This window comes from Loxodonta africana, chromosome 4 (assembly GCF_030014295.1).
Source record: "Loxodonta africana isolate mLoxAfr1 chromosome 4, mLoxAfr1.hap2, whole genome shotgun sequence".
In the NCBI taxonomy this organism is placed as follows: Eukaryota; Metazoa; Chordata; class Mammalia; order Proboscidea; family Elephantidae; genus Loxodonta; species Loxodonta africana.
Genome location: NC_087345.1, coordinates 140304938 through 140319074, shown reverse-complemented (window position 1 = coordinate 140319074; position 14137 = coordinate 140304938). Strand labels below are relative to the sequence as shown.

At 44.5% G+C, this 14137-nt stretch overlaps 1 protein-coding gene across 2 annotated transcripts in view; it reads right to left on the bottom strand.

Moving 5' to 3' along the window:
- Window positions 1-1896: 1896 nt before the first annotated feature.
- WNT5B (Wnt family member 5B) overlaps window positions 1897-14137 on the bottom strand; it is a 136734-nt gene continuing 124493 nt past the window's right edge. For both annotated transcript variants that reach the window (XM_003410617.4, XM_023548993.2), the window contains exon 5: window positions 1897-8190. In XM_003410617.4, coding sequence (XP_003410665.2) covers window positions 7732-8190 — 459 coding nt within the window. In that variant the 3' untranslated portion in view covers window positions 1897-7731. The remainder of the gene's footprint in view (window positions 8191-14137) is intronic.

Below are 14137 nucleotides of genomic sequence, written 5' to 3'. Positions count from 1 at the left end.
AGGACAAAAGAAGGCTGCCTGTAGGATATATGTAAATTTTCAAATGTGTGGTGTGCAGGATAGAGGGGGAAATGAGGACTCAATGCTTGTGGGACACCCAGCTTCCATTAGGGCGTTGGTGTAATTTGGGAGGGGCAGTGGTGGTTCAGTGGGAGAATTTTCACCTTCCATGCAGGAGACTTGGGTTCAATTCCAGGCCAGTGTAATTCGTGGGCAGCCACCTGTCTGTCAGTGGAGACTTGCGTGTTGCTCTGATGCTGAACAGGTTTCTAGGGAGCTTCCTGACTGAGATGGGCTAGGAAGAAAGGCCTGGAGATCTACTTTTGGAAACAAAAAAAACTCACCAAACTCCCTGCCGTCGATGCCAACTCATAATGCCCCTGTAAGACAGAGAACTGCCTCATACGGTTTCCAAGGAGTGACTGGTAGATTCAACTGCCCACCATTTGGTTAGCAGTCAAGCTCTTAACCAATCACCACCAGCCCTGAAAACCCTATGGGTTGCAATGGCCTGATTCACAACCAGTCGAGGGAATGGTGTGGGAATGGGCAGTATTTCACTTCCTTCTGGATGAGGTTGCCATGAGCTGGGCAACAACAGCATAATTTGAGAAGGGTACGGGTAACAGTTGAACAACATGATAAAACATATCACTGAACTGTACATGTGAAGATTGTTGAAATCTCATCTGTTTTGTTATGTATTTACCACAATTTAAAGAAATGCTTAAAAAACAGTGTCTGCATATTGCCCCTCAAGAGCTGTGGAAGATTTACAGGAAAATCTTTTTCTTTTTTCTCTTAGCAATCTTTATCCTTCTAAGATACTTCTTTTGGCATACTCAGACTTTGAAGAACTAGGAAAATTACGAGTAACCAATTGCTACTGTAGAGTTATACTAACAAAGGAAAAATATCTTTAAATCATTAATAGGAGTGTTTGGCCCCTTCAAATATAGTTCAATATAAACAACTTAATATATTCTTAAGAGCTCTGGTGGCACAATGGTTAAGTGTTCGGCTGCTAACCGAAAGGCTAGCGGTTGGAACCCACCCACTGGCTCCACGGGAGAAAGATGTGGCAGTCTGCTTTGGTAAAGATGACAGCCTAAGAAACCCTATGGGGCAGTTCTACTCTGTCACATGGGGTCGCTAGGAGATGAAGTTGACTCAAGGGCACCTAATGACAGCCAGGGACTGTCATTGAATCTAATCTAGTCCTCTGCTTCTCAGCAACTCTACTCCCTCAGCCACATCAGACAGACAAATGGGTGCTTATCCCATCCTGAATGTCATTTAGGGAACAGGAGCCTTCCTTTTTACACTACTGGGCTCAGGTGAAAAGAAGTCTCAGGACTGGTCCCATAATTATGCATTTTCACAGATAAAGAGTTCCTCAGGAAAAAGACAACAAGCTTTTCCTGAGTAAATTCTTAGGGATAGCTATTGACATTAACAAACTGGATTACATGTTCTCTGGATCTAACCATCAGTCAGGGAAATTGATGAGAACATAAGCACCTCCTCCTGCCTTGATGAATTCTTAAGCCCCCCTGCTTTGCTGACTTGGACCACCGTAAAGTCATGCATGGGGTGCTGAAAAGAACCCTGGCGCAGAAGCCCCTCCCAGCAATTTGGAACAAGGATCAGGTGAGAGTCTATTACTTCCTGTGTCCAGAACTGCAACCAGTAAACTCAAAAGCTGCTGGCCGCCACGTCTCCCACAATGAGGAGCAGAAGATGGTCTCCAGAGAGAGAGGGAAGGAAACCAGAGAGGAGACAGAAGAGGGAAGGAGAGATCCTGAGCTCCTGAAAACCCTGGAACAATGAGGTTCTCCTGAACCCTTATAATACCCCCTCCTTTTAAGCTAAAAAAAAAATTTTTTTTTTTTTAAGCTAGCTGCAAACTGATCTGTTACTTGGAACCCTGAGAGAGCAAACTATACAGAGGCCTGGGCAATTAAATCTCCTTGTGCTTCAGTTTCCTCATGTTCATTGAGAATTATAATTCATTATCATTCATACAGCAAATATTTACTGACCGCTTTCTCTAGCTACTGTTTTAGGTTCTGGGAGACATAGCAGGGAACAAAATAAAATTTTTAAAACATCCTCCCTTTGTGAAACTTAGGTTTTCAGGTCACTGGAGATAAAGTAAACATATGGAAGAAGACAACGTTAAATCAGGTGCCAAAGAGCTGGTTGACTCAACAGACAGAGCGCAAGTCTTAGAAAACTTACCACAGGGTGAGGCTTAAAACCATACACATTCCTTTTGGCTTTAAAATGAAATTGTATTAAAAGGGGTCACCCGTTCTACAGTGTCTCTTCTTTCACAGCTTTTCTTGGTGCTACTGCTGAAGCCCCCTTCTGATATTCTGCTGATAGGCCGCTTGTTGTCCACACTTGAGCAGACCCTCTTTTGCTCTCGAGTGATAGGAATCTTTGCTTCTACTCTCTGGATACTGCAGTCTCCTACCGCTTTGGCTTTGAGCAGCTTTCAGTCTGTTTTCAGTTATCATGGGGAGTAGTAGATAATACACATAAGTGACAAATTAAATTCACAGATCATTTTTCAAATCTCAGTTTATCCACCTCCTCTCCAATCCAGTTATTTATCAAAACTACTTACAAAGCCTAAATTAACTGATTCAGTTTTATCTTCTCTTGCTGCCTCTGGTAGAGCTGCAAATGAGCAGAGGCCTGGCCAAAAGGCAGGCAGCAGGAGGGAGAGAACAAGGGCTGTGGAGAGTTTACACGCTGGAGGTCCCATCTAGCACATTAACTGTGTGGGAGACTCAGTCTCCTTCCATATGCCTAATGTCTCATCCTCATATCTAGGCCAACGCTTTCTTACACTGGGCAAATACGGGTAAACCATATATGTGTCCACAGTGTTTATGTAAAACCAGGAATTAAAGCATCCTTTTTTTTTTTTACTTATTATTTTAGTATAACTACAACACAGAGATTCTTATATAACAATAACTTAGCAACCATGGCTCACATGGTCCTTCTCAACGTTCCTTCCAGAGACATGAAGCTTGTCATCACTAGCCAATCAAAAGACAGGGATTCCAAATAAAGCTAGACAACCCATGTTCTGCAACATCTCAGCCAGAAGTGGTAAGTTATTTTTAATTTGTTACATATTCCATGCCTCATGTGTCTCCCCACCTCCCCACACCCCAAATTAATGGAAAACATCCACTTCTATGTGCATGGGCGTGTATGAGCGCAACGCACACACACACATGCTCACATACACTGAGATTCTTTCAAAATACATATGACCAGTGTCAGCGGTGTCTGGCAATGTATCAGAGCCCGTTTTAAGATGGAAACAGCTATTTTTCCACCCTCTTGGGGCGGTGTGGCTCTCTGCCCAAAAAATAGGGCTTATTTCTTGATAAGCTACTGCAGCTGGACGGTTTCTATCTTGTGGGGCAATCTCAGCCACAGGATGTCTTGCTAGCTCCTAGAAATCCATGGGATGACAAAGCTTAAATAAGATACTAATGATTACAGAGAAGAAGCAGGGCAGAATTTCAAAGACAACAACCAGTCTGGGGTTTTAACACACAAGAAGCAAGTTTTTTTTTTCTCACCTCAAAGAACAGAGAGTATATGACAACTAAATACCATTGCCAGTCAGGTCAATTCCGACTCATAGCTACCATATGGACAGGGTAGACGTGCCCTATAGGGCTTCCAGGGCTGTAAATGTTTATGGAAGCCAACTGTAGCATCTTTCTCCCACTGAGAGGCTGATGAATTTGAACCACTGACCTTTCGGTTAGCAGCCAAGCGCTTAACCACTGCGCCACCAGGGCCCCTTGAGAAGAACTAAATGAGCTCTCCAAATTAGGGCTCAGAAACCAAATTCTTGAGAGACTTTGCTCAGGATGCTTTTATGAATGTAGGCCTACCCTAATGGTAACCCCGGCTGTGAATGAGTACTTTCTTACCCTGCCATCTGCTAGTTGTCCATCCTGTCTTCTCAACGGAGAATGTCAGGCAAACCTTCCCCCTAATTTTATCTTGAAAACAAGGTGGATGTATGCAAATAGCTAAGCAAATATAGCCTTACTACGGAGTCTCTGGGTGATGCAGTTAACGCGCTTGGCTGCTAACTGAAAGGTTGGAGGTTCAAATCCACCCAGAGGCATCTCTGAAGGGCCTGGCAATCTACTTCCAAAAAATCATCCATTGAAAACCCTATGGAGCACAGTTCTACTCTGACACCCATGGGGCCATCATGAGTTGGAATCAACTCAGATGGCAGCTGGTGTTTCATATTCATGTAGGGATTGAACCTACAGGTATGTCCCTACAGATGGAGGAAGTGGCACCTCCTTGGGCAAATCAGTTTTGCTCTATGCCAGAATGTCCTTTTCCACCTCATCAGAAAGTTTCCCTGGGATGGCTAGGACTGCTTGGTCCAGGCATTACACCCAATGCATTGATCTTTCCAGGATGACATGTTGATTATAATAAATTGTAGATACTAGGAAATCCTGCACAGCGCTGCCAAGAGCACTGGGCTGGGAGTCAGGAACTGGCTTCCTGTCTCCCTGTGGATTTTGAGCTAGCTCTTATTGACTACAGACCTATAGATTTGCATCTGCTCAAAGTGTAGTCTTGGACCACCAGCATAGAATGCCCTCAGGTCCTTGTTACAAGTACAGCTAATCCCAGGCTCTACCTCAAAGCAACTGAGTAAAAGTTTCTTGCATCAGAGGCCTAGTACTCTACATTTGTTCAAGATTTAGAGGTCCTCATCTGGAAAACCAGGAGCTGGAGATCTGACTGTCACGTTCCCTTCCTGTTCTAACTTCCTATGATTCGCAGCAGCAGCTTATTTCTTGTAGGTTGGTCTCCATAGTCTGCAACCACATTCCTACAGCATTACTTGTCACTTCACAGACAACTCCCAGGATTTAATAAGGATGTGGCAATAACTTTAAATCCATCTCAATCTATTTTTAAAACCATGGAAACAAACTGAACTAAGGAAATGAAATATTTCCTGAGCCTGGTTTGTCAGTGGATGGAACAATCACATTGGTATTTGAACAAATGACTTATTCCCCAGGCCAGAAGAAAAATGTATTTACTCCCTCCCCTTGCCATAACTCCGAAGGAGTATCTTGACATAGTAGGGATTATCCATCTCCCTTCATGAATATGGAAGTGATTTGGGGATTGTGGACAAGTCACTCCCAATTAATTTCCCAAGGTCTCTCAGGGGGAATTGAATATTAGCTCTCAAATATTTTGAGCACCTGATAGAAGGTAACTCTCTGGGCTTCCAGAACAATGACATAGGAAAGAGCAATGATGCCAGGTAGTGTTTCAAAACACTTACTATCATGGCTGATCTGTGTGACTGGTTAGTTTATCAGAGGCTCAGCGAGGGTAACTAGTGCCCAGAGGCAATCTCTAAGTTTGTACCCCCCACCCCACCTCTCACCCCCCCACACCAGCCAACTATGTCGATGGGTGGGGGGTAGGGGGTAGAATAGGGTGGGGGGTGGCAATTCACCAGCCTGTTGGCATTGCCTGGCACCACCTTGAACTTGCACCCAGGGGCAAATGCCCCTTCTAACCCTCCTTCCACATGCCTCTGTAGCTTATTTGGTTAAATGCCAACTAAGCAAAAGACAAGGTTTTGATTTGTAGGTCAACTGGCTTCAATCATTTTCATCCATGGCTACAACCTGCACCAGGCATCTTAAAAATGTTGACCAAAGGAATGTGGGTGACAATGTGAATAACAGTTGCCAGTAAAATAACCCTGGGTCTGATGTTCTTTGATGTTGAGTCAGAAGGTTCCTCTTTAGGTACTAAAGATACCAGTAGTATGTATGACCACAGACACCCTCAGGCAGAATCTCTTTTAGATCATTTTGCAGTATCATTTGCTTGTTATAATCCAAGTTAATTCTGTAATTCCGTTATTTCCCCCAGAAATAAGCTTTCCCAGAACAGAACTCGTATCTGTATGTGGTGCCTGGCTCACCTGCAGGCCTGTCACCCAGTGCAGCCTGGCTCAATGCCTCCCTCTCCCAATCTCCCCCCTCCCTTTCTAGGATAGTAACATCTCTACTCCCTCTCTGAGCTTGGCCTACTCTCTCTGCCAGCCTCAGATACCGGGCTCCAGATGTGGAGAGGCTTGCAGAGGGCATCCCACTGCCTGTGCTTTACCAAGGACCAAGGAAGCACACCAGGGTTAACTTGGTAGCTGTAAAATGAAGGAAGAAGGGAAGAAAAGGAGATAAAGTGGGATTTAAACTTAATCTCTGATTTTTTTTGTTGTTGAGTCGATTCCAATTCTTGGTGACCCCATGTGTGCAGAATAGAACAGTTCCATGGGGTTTACAGGGCTGTGCCCTTTCACAAGCAGATCACCAGGCCTGTCTTCTGAGGCGCCTCTGGGTGGGTTCAAACCGCCAACCATTTGGCTAGTGGTTGAGCACTTAACCATTTGCACCACCCACTTATTATTTAACTTTGTGCCAGACCTTGGGGAGAGGGCTTAAATGTATTGTTTTACTTAATTTGCACAATATTCTCCTATCCCTCTCTCTAATCACCAGACTAGAACTCTAAAACATCTCAATTTCCTTATTCTCTTCCATACATGTACCATGTAGCAGGGTCCTAAGGGTCAGATAAAAAATAAAAGGAGACTCATGAAAGATAATCATGTGTCCAAATAAGGACAAGGAGAGAAGCCTCAATGAAGGGTATTTAATGTCACAGAGAAACTGTACATCTGGGCCAGAGATGAAGAGACCGAGCCAGGCCAGCTGCACCTGACCTATCAATGGATCCTGTTGGTTCATGAGGCTTCCCTTGAAGGAGGAAGTGACAGCAGCAGCATCACAAGTTTCCTCTCCCTGTGTGGGAGGACAGTGCAACGTTCACTCAGTTCAGTTATGCACCTGGATTTCCACAGCCCAGGCACAAATATTCAGTCCATGTCCTTTCTAAAACATCAGGTCAAATGAACCCCTTGCCCCTTGGTGCAGGGAACTTGTGGCAGGAGCTAGTGAAGTGTGGAGGAAGAAGACTTCTTGCTGGAAAGACAGGCCTGGAAGTCCAGGGAGGTGTGGATCCTCAGGTGTGGCCACCTGGTCAGAGACGACACCAGACCGCTCCTCATTTTGGGAAAGGAGCTGTTGCTGTCACTGTGGATTCTGCAGATATGTACACAAGTGAACAGGTAAGAAAGCACCAGGCCTCTTACTGAACCAATTGGTATTCTGGGCAAGACCCTGAAGACATCAAGGTCCAAAGTGAATTTCTGCCACCTTCCATGGGGCCTCTTGACCTAATGCCTGGGATCATGGAGCAGTCACATACCCACCAAAGACTTCAGACTTCCAGACAAAATCATTTCTCCATCTAACCACCACCTCTCTCCTCAAGGCATTGGTGGGTAGACAGTAAATATTTCCAAGTCCTTACAACCTGAGCGTCTCCACCAGAGGGAGAGAAAGAACCCCTTCCTCCCACCCACTGGGAGTCGAGAACCAGCAAAGTCCAGTCCTCAAAGATCTCCAGCGTCTCTTAAATAAGCTTTTCCTTTCTGTTTTCTTCTTTTAATTATTTATCATCCATCTATTTATTTATACAAATATAAAATATATTTATATAGATTTATATAATATAGACTTTTGTGAGGCAGAGTGGAGGAGAGGGCCAGAAGAGAGAGGCCTTCTCTGGCTATTTACAGACATACTGGTCTACGATCTTGGTGCACTTTTTGCACTTGACAAAGCAGCACCAGTGGAATCTGCAGTGGCAGCGCTCCACCTGGACAATCTTGAACTGGTCGTAGCCCCGGCCACAGCACATGAGCTCACAGCCATCCATGCCCTCCGAGGTCTTGTTGCAGAGGCGGCCCTGGGTGCCCAGGGAGCCTGTGGTCTCATTGCGCAGGCAATAGTCAGGGCTGGGATCCACGTACACCAGGTCCTCTGGGGTGGGCTGGTTGAAACGGCTGTTGACCAGCTCCAACTTGCCTTTGCGCGTGATGCGCATGGCGGCGGCGCTGTCATACTTCTCCTTCAGCTGGTCCCCCACCTTGCGGAACTCGGCCAGCTGGAGCCAGCAGGTCTTGAGGCTGCAGGACCCTGAAACGCCATGGCATTTGCAGGCTACATCTGCCATCTTATACACAGCCTGAGGGAGAGATGGGAGGAGAGAGAAGGGGATAAGAAGGAGAATCCCTGATGGATGATATAAAGAGGGTGGCTAGGGTAGACACAGGCTAAACACAGAAGGAGGGCTGATATGGGGAGGTGGTGGAGATAGTTTTTTAAAGTATACAAAGATTTTCCCAGAATCCTCCAATACTCAGACTGAAAGCAGACAAAAGGAGCACCACATAGACAGCTGTCGGGGAGACAAAGGAACATCATCTTATACTTTCACTTTCTACTTTATGCATTTCTTGAAATTTATTACAATAAATATGTGTCATTTTTACCATCATGGGGGAAAAAAAAGACATTTCCATCTTGATCAAGTTCTCAAATGAAAACCAGCAAAATGTGCCCAGCTTTTACATAATATGAGGCACGAGTCAGAAAAAAAAACACCAGTCGGATTGTAAGCCTATAACAGGAGCCGATGGCATGGCCCTAGTTAGCCAAAAGCTTTCCCCCAATCCTGCCAAATCCCCTAAGAATTAAAAGGTCCCTTTTTCTGTGTTGCCATTTGGTCACTAACTCCACAGGGTTATCAGGAGCCACCCATAAACCACATCATGTTCGTAAACAAGACCAGTTTCCTCCATCCCAGCACCCCCAGTCGCCCCCTGTGCGAGGCTGTGAGGGTGGAGGAAGAAAGGGGAGAGAATGTGCAATGGAGGAAGAGCAAGACGGTGGGCCTACCTACAGGGGCAATTCATTTGAAAAGAAGTCCACCCACAACGACATGGAGTGGACCTGAACTTGGGTCATCCCACATCAGAATTTAAAAAGCAGGTGTAGACCAGAAAGCTGCTTACAAAGTCCTTTTCAATGAAAGCATACTGATGCATTGTGTGAAATAACCCTGGCAGCAGGCCCAGAAGTGCAGATGGCAGGATAAAAATGCAAGCCTGCTGCAGAACACTTCCTTATGCCACCGCTATTGTCACCAACTGAGTCAGGACTCTCTTTTCAAGGGTTTCTCTTAGCTTTCTTTTCAAGAGCCCCCAGATTGCGTCTTTATTCAGCTCTGTGCAGAGACCACTGCAGGTGCAAGAAATAGCTTAACCATCATCAGCTCAGATTACTATTGTCAAAACTCTTCCTGATTTTTTTTTCCTGGTATGAAATTATTCTTGCTATATTATGGCGGGGAAATTAAAGACTGAGAGAAGCTAAATAACATGTTCAGGGCCACCCAGAAGGGAGTCAGAATGACTATCTGCTCCTGCACTCCAATCCTGGAGCTTTAAAAAGGCTTAGGGTAGAGAAGGAAGGAAGGCTCCTCTCCAAGGTTAAAGGCACCAGCACTTAGCCTGGAAGCTCCAGGCACAAAGCATAAAGGAACTGACACCCCATTCCAACAGGCACTTCAAAGCTGGGAGCCTGTAATTATCCTTCTGGCACAAATCCCCTGGGTCTGTGCTGAAGCCTGACATTCCTCTGGAAATGGTCCTTGGTTTAGAGAGGGATGGCAAGCATCTGGCGCTGCTGAAAGGAGGAAGCATTAACGGTCTAAAATTGTGTACCCTGCCACTAAGTGACTAAGGGGACAGGATAAGCATCTCCAGTGGGAGTAAACACTTAAGGAGATTTGGGGAAGGAGAGTCAAAGCGAGAATCTGTGGAGTAAGGACAAGAATTTTAGCAAAACAAATCCAAGAGGAAGAGTTCCACAGACCCTCACTAGTGAGACATCCAGTCCATCATTCCTCTAATATAAAGACATTGTAGAGATAAGATTTGTATGTTTTCTTTTTTCTATTTTATTATTGATAATATATATAAGCTCCTCTTGTAACAAGAAGAGAGTCCCAATTTTTGGCCCTTCCTGCTTACTGAAAAAGCCATAAAATGCTTTTAAAAATGTTTTAGCGCCACATCTTGCCCCCAGCAAAGCCGTCTCTAAGTTCCTCTTCCACTTCTATCTGACGGCGTGGCTGAGTTTGGTAACGGACAGGAATGTCACAAGGATTAGACAGCTTTTACCTTTTCGAGTGACTAAACAACACCAACCCACTGGTCTTGCCACTGGTATGTAAAATGGAGTTACTAGAGACTCTTAAAGGCCAAGAGAAATTTCTTGCAAAGCATGATTTACTCTATGATCAAGATGTCAGATCCTAGATAGTCTGCTTAAAAAAAAAAAAAATGCAGTTGTAAAGCACTAATCCAGGGCATGTTCAACCTCTACCCTCTTTAGTTCTTCCTGGAGAACTTTCTGTGTAGGTGTGAGGAGGTGGGAGGTGAATACCTTTGGGCTCAGATGGTGACTGATGGCCAAGGCCTGTTCCTTGGAGAGAAGATTAAAAAAATGGAGGGACAAGAATTTCCAACCTGGAGCAGACAAAGGCAAAGGGAGAGATAAAGGGCTATGGAAGAGGTGTGGAGACTGGAGGAAGGGGGGCCGATGAAGACAGGGAGACAGACAGAGCAAGACTGGGAAGGTGTGTAAGGGAGAAATGCGGCAGATGGAAGGGAAGGCGCTGTTGAGATAAGGGCCCGGTACAAACAAACAAACAATTAAGGGCAATAAAATGAGGAGCCAGCAGAAGTGGGGTCAAGACTGTGACTGAGATGGGGAAGAACTGTTGTCTCGTCTTCTCCAAAGCGCCCCAGATTAGCATGAATGACATCTGCCACAATTCTGCAAGGATAGGTCAGAGCAGAGATAGGAAGCAAACAGCCTCCCATGAATTTGACATCTTACTAGGAGGCAATATAGAAACTTTTCTCTGCATATTCGCAGGCACCCACCCATGTAAAGCACAGTGAGGGCTGCAAGGAAGTATAGATTTCAATGTCTGCCCTTGGGAACCTACAGCCAAAAGGAAAAGGTAGAATAAGAGATATCTCAAGAAAGGCATAAAATGCTCTCCTGGAGTTCAGATGTAAGAGGGACTACTCACTATGGGGATTTTAAGGAGTAGGTAGTATTTGAATTGGAATCTTGAAAAGTGGATAGAATTTGGGCATTCAGAGGATAAAATAAAGCTCTTAACCCCTTTCACTAATCTCTTTCTACTCCTCGGGGTTAGACACCTGAAGACTCAACACCAAGGACTGGGGGCTAATAGACTTCCAGATGGAAACGAAGCCCTGGGATCCAGGAGTCCCAGAGGTTCCCTGAGAGTTGAAGGTCATCTGAGATGGCTGCAATCTCTCTGCTGTCTGCCCTGGCTTATACCATCACAACCACAGATCAGAGCAACGACCAGAACTCCTAACATCACCACAAATTAACACCTCTGAGCCCATATCTGGCTAAACAAAAGTAGCTTCTGTATATGTGGTATGTAAGGAAGACAGTAGACAAATTCTAAATTTTAGTTGCTGTCACACTGTTGATGATGCCAACTTTACACAGGTGTACGTTGTGCTAACCAAAACAAAAAACCCGTTGCCATCAAGCAGATTCTAACTCATAGCAACCCTATGGAACAGAGTATAACTGCCCCATGGTGTTTCCAAGGCTGTAATCTTTATGGGAGCAGACAGCCACATCTTTCTCCTGTGGAGTGGCTGGTGGGTTCCAACCACAACCTTTCAGTTAGCAGCCAAGCACTTAACCACTGTGCCACCAGGGCTCCCGAACTTTGTGCTACCAAGCCAATATTGCGAGATCTTGATTCACACAAAGGACATTTCCAATTGCATTTATTTGATATGTGCCCTTATAAAACATGAATTAGTTTTTAAAATTTATCTATAAACAATTTTTAGAAATATACCCATATCCTCTTACTGAATCACCAAGGACCAATATTAAACTTCTGAACTTATTTCTTCTCAAGTAACTGCCACTCTGTGTTAAGGATAGATTGATGGAAAAATGTGGGAACTGGTGATGGTTGCACATGACAAATGTAATTAATGTCACTGAATTGTACATATAAAAAATGTTCAAATGGCAAATGTTTTGTTTATATATATATATATTCACCATAATTATTAAAAAATCCATTAGTTCTCATTTTTTTTAATTAATTCTTTGGTCTTACTGTAATACCTAGCTTGGGCTGCAGAGCTAGCTGGCTTAATATAGACCTAAGTCTGGATAACACTCCAAGAAAAGAAGTCTGTTTTGATTCCTGAGAGGTCTGTGGTCTGCTGGCCCTTTGCCAGGAGAAGAAATACCCCACCACCCAGCACTCAGACCTCAGAACTTTCTAAGGAGTAACCTGGATGCACATCCACCCTCCCCTCCAGTCCCTCTCATTAATGGATACGCTGAACCAGTAAAAGGTGGAGCTTCCTGCAGCAGGCCCACAAGTTTCCTGAGGCAGAGGCCAACTATGATCGGGCAGCAAAGAAAAGGAGAGGCCAGAGCGTGTGCTCAGAGGTGAGGTCCTCATGAACGAGGTGCAGGCAGAGAAGAAATACACTCTCCAGCATACCATAAAGGGAAACCTAAAGCTGATGGCTTATGTTCTGCATTTTTAAAAAAAAAAAAAACACAGTTGCCGTCAAGTCAATTCTGACTCATGATGACTCCATAAGGTTTTCAATGGCTGATTTTTCAGAAGCAGATCACCAGGCCTTTCTTCTGAGGTGCCTGTGAGTAGACTCCAACCTCTAATCTTTCAGTTAGCAGGGACTCCCATGTTCTGCATATACAATAAACCAAACTCACCACAAAAGCGATATTTTAGTTTCTACTGAAATTAAGGCTCAGAAGGCAGCATCACGTCTTACGTGAGACTGGTAAGATGTTTGCTTGAGTCTTAAAAAGATGGGTGTCTCCAATACAGGGGAAGTCAGCACAATTGGACTAAACCAAAAGCTATGAAGTTTCCTGAACACAACCAAACACTTGGAGGGACAGAGTAGCAGAGGCAGGGGTCTGGGGACCATAGTTTCGGGGGACATCTCGGTCAACTGGCATGACAAAGTTATATTCTGCATCGCACTTTGGTGAGTGGCATCTAGGGTCTTAAAAGCTTGCGAGCGGCCATCTAAGATGCATCAGTTGGACCCAATCTACCTGGAGCAAAGAAGAATGAAACACCAAAGACACAGGGAAAATATTAGCCCAAGAGACAAACGACCACATAAACCAGAGACTCCATCAGCTTGAGACCAGAAGAACTAGATGGTGCCCTGCTACCACCAATGAATGCTCTCACAGGGAACACAACAGGGAGTCCCTGATGGAGCAGGAGAAAACTGTGGTGCAGAACTCAGGTTCACATAAAAAGACAAGATTAACAGTCTGACTGAGACTGGAGGACCCTTGAAGACATGGCTCCCCCTCTCCCCGCCCCCGATGCTCCTGTTAATCCAGAACTAAAATAATTCCCAAAGCCAACTCTTCAGACAAAGATTAGACTGGTCTATAAAACATAAAATAAAATAACACACAAGACTAAACGGGCAGCTCCTGTCTCGAGGCGAGATGAGAAGGCAGAAAGGGACACAAGCTGGTTGGATGGATATGGGAAACCTGGGGTGGAAAGGGGGAGTGTGCTGTCACATTATAAGGATTGCAACTAGTGTTACCTAACAATATGTGTATATTGTTATGTGTATAAATATGTGTATAAATTTTTGTATGAGAAATTAACTTGAGCTGTAAACTTTCACCTAAAGCACAATTGCAAAAAAAAAAAAAAGATGGGTGTCCCATACTCCCACTGATGTGAAAAACTCCTGGCCTAGAAGTGTGTTTGTCATTAGTACTTGAATGGGCTTTTTGACTGGGTTTCTGGATATGTATGATAGCAGCTCTTAAAAGTCAGCTCTGGTTTTTTCCTGAGCCTTTAACAAATCATAAACCCTAGATGAGGTTTAACGGCCTAGATTTCCAATCGTCTTATTTGTTCAAATTACAAAGCGGGGAATGTCAAGACAAGACCTCTACTCCACATGTCTGGAATTCCAACCCAAACATTCCATCTAAATTCTATAGGGACAGATGTCCCGTGTAGACTCCGAGTA